Source organism: Pantherophis guttatus, chromosome 4 (assembly GCF_059756535.1).
Source record: "Pantherophis guttatus breed Tessera chromosome 4, ASM5975653v1, whole genome shotgun sequence".
Classification (NCBI taxonomy): domain Eukaryota; kingdom Metazoa; phylum Chordata; class Lepidosauria; order Squamata; family Colubridae; genus Pantherophis; species Pantherophis guttatus.
The window spans coordinates 689,832-700,796 of record NC_142066.1 but is presented as its reverse complement, the minus strand read 5'-3'; the positions used below and the strand labels follow the sequence as shown (position 1 = coordinate 700,796).

The following is a 10,965-nucleotide window of genomic DNA, read 5'->3' as shown; positions in this document are numbered from 1 at the left end:
TCTGGCATTCTCAGTTTTTAACTTTTATATATATATACTGTTTTTAAATTTTGACACTTTATTGTGCAATGCCCAGAGTCCCTCTCTGAGAGAGATGGCCATTCAAACATATGAAAAATAAATAAATAAAATGTGCTTTTTCCAGCCAGCTGGCCTTTGCTGCCTCCCATTCATGAAAGGCAGGAAGAGGGCAAAGACTGACCCTGCCCCATGGCTCTGCAACCTCTGGAAAAGGGGACCCCAACCCACAAATCCCAGCAGACGGAAATTGCTTTTGTCTGTTTTGTAACGGCATTGGATTTGCTGATTCACATTTCTTTGGCAATCAGTGGCTGTTTCACAATCTTTCTTACAAATGTGGTTACCGAGGCAGCTATTTATAGTTCTATGTTGGGTTTCTATTTCAGTTGAAGAACCTTTACTTTTGTCTCCTAAATTTCATTTTGATATTTTTTGTCCACATTTTCACTATCAAGAGTCGTCTTAATTTTGAACAGACTAACAGAGTTGGAGGTCTTCTAGTCAACCCCTCACCTCAAACAGGAGATCCTATACTGTTGCAGACAAATGGTTGTCCAATCACTTCTTAAAAACTTCCAGTGTTGGAGCATTCACAACTTCTGGGGGGAAGCTGTTCCACTGGTTAATTGTTCTCACTGTCAGGAAGTTTTTCCTTAGTTCTAGGTTGCTTCTCTCCTTGATTAGTTTCCATCGGTTGCTTCTTGTCCTGCCTTCAGACCAAATTTCTGTTTTTGCCCTCTACAACATTAGCTGTCCCAACCAATTCTGCCTTATCTGCAGGCATACGAGCATTAATTTCTTCCTGTAAATTACTAATCCACATGGAATTCTTTATTGGCCAATTATACATGGCTAAACTATTTGAGATGGCCGCTTCAGGACCACACCTGGTTCCCCCGTGGAACTCTTTTCTCCCGGGTGACACAGGCCTGTGGAAGAGAATGGTTTCCAACCATCAGCTGGGGTATAATATGCCCCATCGCACCCCACGCAGGGAATATTTTCAGCCGGACTGAAATCAAGATAGGAGCCTGGATAGCTCTGCGGACAAGGCACTGTAATTTAACATCAGCTGTCTGCAATTAAAGTAAGTTCGAATCTTGCCAGGCTCAAGGTTGACTCAGCCTTCCATCCTTTCTAAGGTAGGTAAATTGAGGACCCAGTTTGTGGGGGCAATAAGCTGACTTTGTATAAATATACAAAAGTATGAAGGCTATTGCTTAACGCACTGTAAGCCGCCCTGAGTCTCCAGAGAAGGGCGGCATATAAATCAAATTAAAAAAAAAAAAAAGATACATGAGTTGCCTGATCAAAGATCAACCACATTCAATACATTTTTTATTTAATCGGATAGACAGGCAGGCACCCGGGAGACACATTAGAAGCAGAGTGAGGTGCAATTTGTTTATCAGTTTGGGCTTAGGACCTGGGTAGTGGATCCTTGGAGCGGAAGGATTCACCTTCCAATTTCTTATCTGGTGATAACGTTGCTATGGGTTTGTTTGGCATTCAGCCTTGGTTCAAATTGTCATTCAGAAGATCCGTGGCACTCCTCCCTACCCAGCACAGCTCTCTAATCACCCCTCCCTCGCTGGGTGGCAGCACAGGGAACTCCCTTTGAAACTGACCTGAAGGATGCTGGCCCTCGAGCAGGGCTCAGGGGAGGTTGTGGGTGCTTGTCCAGCCAACCAAAGCTTCTGAAAGCTGGGGCCACATTGCCCCAAGGCATGACCTCCACCTGGCCGCCTGAGTCACCAACAGGAGACCCCGGTTAAGTACGTGCCCCCGTGGAGAAGACAGCATCACAGTTTGGCTGTTGGGTGTTTCCATTCCTCCCCAAAACTTCTGCCTGCCAATCTGTCCTCCCCCCCACTTTCTTCTGATCTTTGTCCGGGGCCGCACCCCATGAGACATCGGCACGTAAAGTCCCAATGGTGAAGGGGAAAGTCCAAGGTTCAACTTGGGTGAGCAGCCTCTTGCCCTATGCCCATGGAGGGTGGGTGGGGAACCGAGTCCAGCTATATTAATCGGAAAGGGGGTGCGCTCCTCCTTCACTCCAGCTGCTCCCCAGGATGGGCTGTGAGAAGGCAGGGCTGGTGGTGCTGCTGCTCCTGACCCTGGAGGGCCTTCTCGCCACCAGGTAAGAAATCCGCTTAGATTAAATCGAGGGATGGCAGGCAGCCTGGATCCATTTCTAGGTAAAACTTCCTCCACTTCCAAGCAGACCAGCCAAGACGACGGACATTCTACAGGCTCAGCCATATAACCAACAGGTGGAAACCAATCAAGGAGAGAAGCAATCCAGAAATAAGGGGAAATTTCCTAAGAGTGAGATCAATTAACCAGTGGAACGACTTGCCTCCAGAAGTTGTGGATGCTTCATTGCCGGAGGCGTTTAATAAGAGAGACTGGACAGTCACGGGGGTGAAATCCAGCAGGTTCTGACAGGTTCTGACGAACCGGTAGCGGAAATTTTGAGTAGTTCGGAGAACCGGCAAATACCACCTCTGGCTGGCCCCCGAGTGGGGTGGGAATGGGGATTTTGCAGTATCCTTCTCCCAGGAGTGGGATGGGAATGGGGATTTTGCAGTATTCTTTCCCTGCCACGCTCACCAAGCCACACCCACAGAACCGGTAGTAAAAAAAAATTGAATTTCACCCCTGGGACAGTCACTTGTTTGAAATGGTCTAGAGCAGAGGTGTCAAACTCAAGGCCTGCGGGCCAGGTGGAGCCCACCGGGGGCTTAAATCTGGCCCGTGGGGCCGGCCTGGAAATAGCCTAGGACCAGCCCGGGGTGCTTCTGACAGCCAAAATGGGTGCGGGAGGGCCTCTTTGGGTCCCTACACACCCCATTTTGGCCGACAAAGTGCTGCAGGAGGCCATCCAGGGGTGAGTCTTAAGGGGGGGAATCCCATTTTTAGCAGGTTTGCCAAGTTGAGGGAGGACTGGCTCTGTTGGAAATAAGGGGTGGTTTGAAGTCAGCCCACAACAGAAGGAAAGCCCGAAATGTTGAAAGGTGGGCAGAAGCCCGTGGAGAAGAGGTGCTATCCACCTTGTCTATGGAGATTCTCAATCATCCAGGCCATGGTGGTCCCACAGGTGCTTCAGGGCAGGGGTCTCCAGCCTGGGCAACTTTAAGACTTGTGGACTTCAACTCAAGCACAGCTGGCTGAGGAACTCTGGGAGTTGAAGTCCACAAGTCTTAAAGTTGCCCAGGTTGGAGACCCCTGCTTTAGTGGACAGAAGAAGCTTCTTGGATGAGAAGTAAAACGTTTTCAAAGAAAAACCAAGAAAATGACCTTTTGAAGGATCCACCTTCGGTCACAAGGGAAAAGACACCCGGCCCCAAATTAGCAACGGACGGGGTGGGCACCAGCCTGCTGTCATTTCCAAGAATTTCCTCTTTTGACTCCATACCTAACCAAAAATCTTCATTTTGGCTGAAGAAGTGAACTTGGACGAGTAACGAAACGTCACAGTTTCCTCAACGTTGGTCCAATTGCCAGACTTTCATCTTTTTCACTTGCGGGGGGTTCCCTCCGTGTTGTCTTGGGTGGGCTTCGGTGCTCATCCTAAGGCCTGGTTTTCAGACCCCCACCCTGCCTTCCTCCGAGGCAGACTCCCACCGCACCGAGTGGAGACCCAAAGGTTCCTCCGAGGGGAACCTCAGAGCCCTTTGCCATCGGTGGCCGGAAGCTCTTGTGGGGCGCAGCGTGAGGGAGTTCCTCGGGGGGGACCTCTGGATGTAGCCTGTCCCACGGGCCCTCCGGCTGCAGTAACGGGGTGGGGAGGGGTGGGGGGGCAGGGTGCTCTGTCTTCTACTTTGTCTCCGTGCGGAAGTCAACCCTCCCTGCCCCTCCCTCTCATCCGCCGTTTCAGGGTACACTCAGTCCCAGGTGTGAAGACCCCACAGAAGACCCTGACCACCGACTGTGAGTAGTATTTCCCTTCCAATAAAGGAGAATGTTTGTAGTTTAGGGTTGTATTTCCTTTCCTCCCTCTTTCCTTCCTTCCTTCCTCCTCCCTTCCCTCCTTCGTTCTCTCTCCCTTTCTTCCCATACCTTCATTCCTTTTCTCTCCTTTTTTCCTTCTCTCTCCCTCTCTTTCCATCCCTCCCTCCCTTCCTTCCTTCTCTGTCCCTTTCTTTCCATCCTTTTCTCTCCTTCCTTCCTTTTCCTTCCTTCCTTCTTTCCTTTCCATCCCTTCCTTTTCCTTCTTTCCTTCTCTCTCCCTCTCTTTCCATCCCTCCCTCCCTCCCTTCCTTTGTTTTCTCTCCCTTTCTTCCTTTTCTCTCCTTCCTTCCTTCTCTCTCCCTCTCTTTGCATCCATCCCTCCCTTCCTTCCTTCTCTGTCCCTTTCTTTCCATCCTTTTCTCTCCTTCCTTCCTTTTCCTTCCTTCCTTCTTTCCTTTCCATCCCTTCCTTTTCCTTCTTTCCTTCCTTTCTTCTTTCCTTCCTTCCTCCCTCCCTTCCTTTGTTTTCTCTCCCTTTCTTCCTTTTCTCTCCTTCCTTCCTTCTCTCTCCCTCTCTTTGCATCCATCCCTCCCTTCCTTCCTTTTCTGTCCCTTTCTTTCCATCCTTTTCTATCATTCCTTCCTTTTCCTTTTCCTCCTTCCTTCCTTCCTCCCTTCTTTCCTTCCTTCCTTCCTTTTCCTTCCTTCCCCTGCACTGCCCCGGTCCCAGAGGGAGCAAGGGGCATCTTCTGTGCAGCTGCCCAGGGGGACACCTGGGAGCTTTGGAGGCAGAGGGGCAAAGGAGGCATCTCACAGCTCCCAACCCCTTCCTCCCTCCTGAAGCAGGGAGTGGCTAGGCAGTGCCAAGCCAGGCGCTTCCAGGCGCTGGGAAACCCAGCATCTCTTGCACCTGGGGGTGGGCTGTGTATTGCTGGCTGGAGGGTCTGACCCTTTGCTCCTGCTCCCCCTTAGACTTCTGTGACTTTGACAATGCCGACCGCCCCTTCTGCGACTGGAGCCAGCCCCCCAACGGCCAGGGCAGCCTGTGGCTCCCAGCACAGGGGCAGAAGCCTGGGGCGAGCCCTGGACCCCCCGAAGGAGACATCACACGGAGTAAGAGCTTCGGGGTGGGTGGGACAGTCTCTTCCACAGAGGCTGCGCTGGGCCCCTCTCAGGCCAGCACCCTCAATAGTCCCCGAGACAGACAGGCGCCCCTCGGGTTGGCACCCGCTGCCCCTGGATCCATGCCAAGATGTGCTACCTTGGTCTGGGGCCCCTCCCTCTCCTGGCAGAACTTCCCCACAATCTGGAGCAGGCCCTGGGCTCCCAGCAAAGGGGGGAGGGGGGACAGAGGTCCCAGAGGTCCCAGGGCCGCAAGCCAAGACCCTCCCTGCAAAACTTTGCCCTTTGGGGTGCAGCTGGCGAGACTCGGCCAGGGCCCCATCCGCCTGGCCCCTCTGCTCTCCAGCACCCTCAAAGGGCCACGGATTCTCCCTTTCCAGGAGACAATTACATCCACCCAGCAGCTGGAGGGTTCGCACAACTGGAAAGCCCGGAGGTGGACCCGGCCGGAGCGGAGGTCTGCCTGCGATTCCTGTATTATTTCTACAGCTTCAACAGCGAAGACCAGCTGAGCATCGAGATCCGGAGCGCTTCAGGCAGTGTCGCCCCCTTGTGGACCCGGGAAGGAACGCAGAGCACCTCCTGGCTGAGTGGAGCCGTCACGATTCCTGCCCAGACTCCGCGCCCCTTCAAGGCAAGTGGTGGCCGGGGGAGGAAGGAGGGGAGACTCCTCAATTTATGACCATAACCGAGCCTGGCAATTGCAGGCGTAAATTGTGATGGTCATAAAGCAAGTCACCACGTGACCAGAGTCATTGCAACCTTTTGTGTGGCATTCATTAAGCGAGCATGCTGGTCCTTAAGAAAACCCCATTTTCTGGCAAAAACAGAAACCGGGGCCGTGTGACTGCAGGGTGTTGTGCCCAGGTGTAAATGAAGCCGAATAACCAAAGACCTACATACAAACACCTGCGAAAACCTCAGAAAACAAATATATATATATATATATATACACACACACATATATATATATACACATATATGTAGGTCTTTGGTTATTCAGGTTTTCTCCCGCGTAAAATTGGAGGTTTCTTGGCAACGTTTCGATGAAGTCTCATTCGTCATCTTCAGGCTGGTGTTCTCGGCTTCGTGCTTCTAGGAGCAATGGGTATATATGTATATACACATATATACATATATACATATATATATACATATATACGCATATATATAATATAATATATACATACATACATACATACATACATATATATATCACACCCCCACTGGCAGTTAAAAGGAAGAAACAGCTGCGATCACACACATTGCTCCTAGAAGCACGAAGCCGAGAACACCAGCCTGAAGATGACGAATGAGACTTCGTCGAAACGTTGCCAAGAAACCTCCAATTTTACGCGGGAGAAAACCCGAATAACCAAAGACCTACATACAAACACCCGCGAAAACCTCAGAAAACAAACATTCCAAACCCAAATATATAACAGAATAAGAGCATAACAGATTTGGAAGGGATTTTGAAGGTCTTCTAGTGCAACCAATCATGGTTATATCTCACAGTTGGCCCACCCTATGTTCTCATATAGTTGGTCCTTTACACCGTCAGTCCTTGTCCTTGTCTGATCTGAATTTCATAAAACAATCATTGTTAACTCCTGGGGATGTAAATGTCCCTGACAAACCCTGATGTGTCTTTCTATTCAGGTTGTTTTCAAAGGCAAACAGGTCAGCACAGGAGACATTGCAGTGGCTCTGGACTCCATCTTCATCCAACCGGGACCTTGTTCACGTAAGCAATCTTCCCCCAGGCCCCCACCACGTTCACACTTCGGTACAGCGTTTCTCAACCTTGGCGGATTTAAGATGGGTGGACTTCAACTCCCAGAATTCTCTGGCACTAATGCATTCCTTTGGATATATATATACTTACCCATTGTGGCCTACTTACTCTCTTGTAATCCCTTCCTCTGCAATCTTTTCCCTCTAAGCGGTAGAATTCTGGCTAGGGAATTCTGGGAGTTGAACTCCATCCACCTTAAAGCCACCAAGGTTGAGAAAGCCTGTTCTGGAGAAGAAGGGTTTTGCTGTATGGGAGGGTCTCATTCTTTCCCCCCTTCCCGCTTCTACAGCCTGCATGACCAAATGCGATTTTGATACTCCAAACGACCTCTGCGGATGGAGCAACCCAGAAGAGGGAGATGTGATGTGGACTCAATGGGCTGGCCCTACAGAAACGCCTGGTGTGGGGCCACCAGATGACTTCTCCAGGCCTGGATGTGAGTATGAACTGGGCAAGAATGTATTACCTGTTGGAGCAGGTATTGCTAAGGTGTTTTCCTCCAATGTAAGGAGAGGTTTGTTTTGCATGTAATTCCGGGTAATTTTTCATCAAAGAAGGTGAGAAGCTTCGGTTCCTCCAATTAACAACTTCTGAAAACCAGCCAGACCATTCTTGAATTTGATAGCTGAGAGAGAAAGTTTGGGAGAAAACCGAGAGCGAGGGTGGGAGGGGGGATTGTGCTAATCCTCACCAATTGGGTTGCCCTGTTATGGAATGATGGGACCAAACAACATTCCTGGGTCAGCCAGAGACAGTTTATTGCGCAGTTTCAGAATCAGATTTGTATCTGCAATTCTGAACAAAGAAGAGCTCTGATACAATTGCTTTTTATACTTTAACATGACAAAGGATTTGATGTGAGCACAGCAGTTTTCCATATATGGTTAACATACATTTGTTACATGATAATTGACACTTTCTAATTACTAAATTCTTTCATTATTTTCTAGTTCATAAGATTATCTTAGCTAAACAACCTTCCTCAGTTCTGTGATTGCTGATGCATAGATTCATGGCTGCTTTTGGATAATGAGTAACTTTTTGTTTCATATGGGTGTCCTTTATCCTTGACAGCTAGGCCCCTCAGAAGATATATTACCAAGAATGGAATTTAGCTGACTTAGTGTAATCTCTAAACAAGCACATTTCTTTCTTATAATAATGTGAATAAAGAGGGTCCTTCAGTGTTCATATAGCTGACCCTGTACTATTCCTACATCATTCACATTAGCCCAACATGGGCTCAGAGATATTTTAGTCAGGATTACCTGCCAGGAGACGCAGGCTGTATTCAGAGCCAATGTAGGCATCTTTTTAAACACCAAGATCAGCCACCATCCATGTAGTCTACCTTGTCCCCTCCCATGCATTATTATTTATTTATTTAGTGTATGGCATAACATACATGGATTTACAACATATGTTAACATTTCACCCAGATTAAAAGGAGCACAGTGGCTCGAGTGGGTGGAACGCTGGGTAGGAGGTTAGCAAGCCCGTGTTTGAGTCCTGAGAGCTGCCGTGGGGCAGGGTTGAGCTCTCGTCCTTCATTCCAGCTCCTACCGGGGACATGAATGGAGCCCCCAACTGGGTCTCCCCCAGGAGAACGGTGATGTGCCTCGGTGCAAACCTAGATTAAAAACGCAGTAAAATTTGAACTTTGAAAGGATCTGTATTGAGATACCAATGTCTAGGCCATCTAACCCCTGAAGCTCAGCATCGTTTATGTATGAAAAAAGATCAGATAGTGGACTGATCAATGCCCGCAGCTTACAGCCAGTCACGATGTGATCTTGTTCTGACCCAGCTCCCCAAACACGACAAACCCTCTGACGTGAACTCAAAAGATTCCTTTGTACTCAAATTGGGGGCTGTAAATATATTTTGCTTACTTTCATCATATAATTTAGATGTGTTTGGTAAGTAACTACATAAATATCATCGCTTTTTAAACATTTTGCTTGTTTCGTTTTGTCCGCTGTTGGAGAGGTCGTTCAAAACCTGGCACCTTTTTTTGCGGGGCCATTTTTGTGTCTTCCTGTACCTGGGGGTTCAGCAGCCCATTTGGCTTTCCGTTGGGAATCGAGGTTAAAGTTGTTAAGCAGAGGTTGTGCAAGTGCCAGCAGGTCAGGGTTCGGGTTGCGAAATCTGGAGCTGTAATTGGACTCCCAACAGGGATGTGCTGCAGATTGGTGGTGTCCACCGCTCAGTGTGTGGCGCCATTGAGGAAGCATGAATCCCCCAGAGCTCCAACAAGGAGCATCAACGCAAGGATTGGGGGTAAAGTACCTTGTGGGTGAGGCTATCAAAGTGGAGTTTCGGTGGAATTCTTGCATTTTGACTCACCCGGACTGAGTCGCTGTTGAGGAAACCGTGGACTATGAGCCTGGCTGTTGGCTCGTGATGGGCACCATCCCTCCGGAGGCTTTTATGGCCCAGGCTGCACAGCACAGCCTCAGCCTTTTCAAACCTGCTTCCCCCCCCCAGACTCCTGTCCCAAAGCCAATTCAGATCCTTTCCACTGTCGTTGTCGTTGTAGTTGGTTCCTTCATGTTGCTGAATTCTTTTGACGAGGCGAGTCATGGAAGCAGCTTTCTGAAGAGCCCCACATTCAGTTCGGGAGGGTGCCTTCTCCTGGCGTTCTTCTTCACTCTTCATGGCGTCTCTGACGATGCGGCCCTGAAGGTCTACGCGGCTCCCATAGGCAAGTTCCTGGGCCTTCTGAAGGGAATACACCCTCCCCCCACAAAGACCCTCTGAGCAGACAAACCCTTGAGTAAACGTCATTTCCTCTTTGTGTTTCCTGTAAATAGGGGGAGATCTGGGGTTCCCATTGCTGTTTCTCAGAGGGGAACACGGTCCCAACTGGAGGGGAGGATTCGCTAAATATACTGGGAAGGGGGACATCCAGGTAAGTTGGTCGAAGGGGAGATGATGCTGGGGGTGTTGAATAAGCTGCTCGCTTTGGCCATGTGGGAGTAGAAGGAGTAGAGGGTAACACAGGCAGTCCTCACAATTAAGCCCAAAATTTCCATTGCTAAATGAGACAGTTGCTAAGTGAGTTTGGCCCGTTTGATGATCTTGAATTTGCAAAGCACCAGTGTGGCAATGTCTACACCAGGGGTGTCAAACTCAAGGCCCACAGGCTGGATCCAGCCCTTGGGGTGCTTAAATCCGGGCTGGAAATATCAAAGGACCGGCCTGCAGTGCCTCTACTAGCCAAAACAGGCTGCGTGCAGCCCCCCCGCAGCCCGTTTTTGCCCCCCCGGCCTCCTGCAGCCCTCTGCTGGCCAAAAACGGGCGGCGTGGAGGCCTTGCCTTCACTTGGCCCATTTTTGGTGGGCAGACGGCTGTTGGAGGCCAGGGAGGCTGAAAACAGGCCACACAAGGGCCTCAGGAGACCTCTGTGTGGCCTGTTTTTGGCAGGCGGAGTCCTGCTGGAGGCCATGGAGGGCGAAAATGAGACATGCGGGGGCATGCACAGCCCTCCAGCCCTGTTTTGGCCCGCAGGGTGCTGCAGGAGGCATCCGTCCTGTCTCTCCCCCACTACTCCCTGCCTCCCTCCACCCCTCGGAGGAGAACTACAATGCTGATCCGGCCCTCAAGGAACCCCTGGTCTACACAGACGGTCCGATTTCAGAGAGGGGAATTAAAATAACCATTGATTACAATACTACACAGAGAGTTGAGCGGTCATCCTTAAGCATCTATGGGCATCCTTTGCAGCTGGTGGTCACTCATGGTTTTCTACTTCTAGTTTGTCTTTGAAGGCATCTATGCAGGCCAACCCGGTGTGGCAGTGGACAATGTGGCAGTTTCTCCCTGTGAAGGTAACCTAACCCCAACCGTGTGGGCAAGTGGTGTGGGGGAGTGGGGCTGAAGAATAGCCAAGGGGTGAAGGGAAGCTGCCCACCCCAGCTGACTCTTCCTGGCTGCGTTCCCTGCCCCACAGATACTTTTGCCAGCTGTGATTTCAACAACAACATGGACCCCTTCTGTGGCTGGAGTGTGTCTGTGAATAACACCTGGAAACGAACAAACCGAAACACCCCAACGGAAGACACAGGCCCC

At 49.9% G+C, this 10,965-nt stretch overlaps 1 protein-coding gene across 1 annotated transcript; it reads left to right on the top strand.

Annotated features, from left to right (window-relative positions):
- The first annotated feature begins 2,093 nt into the window (after positions 1 to 2,093).
- On the top strand, positions 2,094 to 9,654 carry LOC132709815 (zonadhesin-like). Its single transcript, XM_087891757.1, has 7 exons — positions 2,094 to 2,161; positions 3,641 to 3,735; positions 4,947 to 5,087; positions 5,267 to 5,730; positions 6,759 to 6,843; positions 7,184 to 7,330; positions 9,434 to 9,654. The coding sequence occupies exons 1-7, from the start codon at positions 2,094 to 2,096 to the stop codon at positions 9,652 to 9,654; spliced, it is 1,221 nt and encodes a 406-aa protein (XP_087747883.1).
- The last annotated feature ends 1,311 nt before the right edge of the window (positions 9,655 to 10,965 follow it).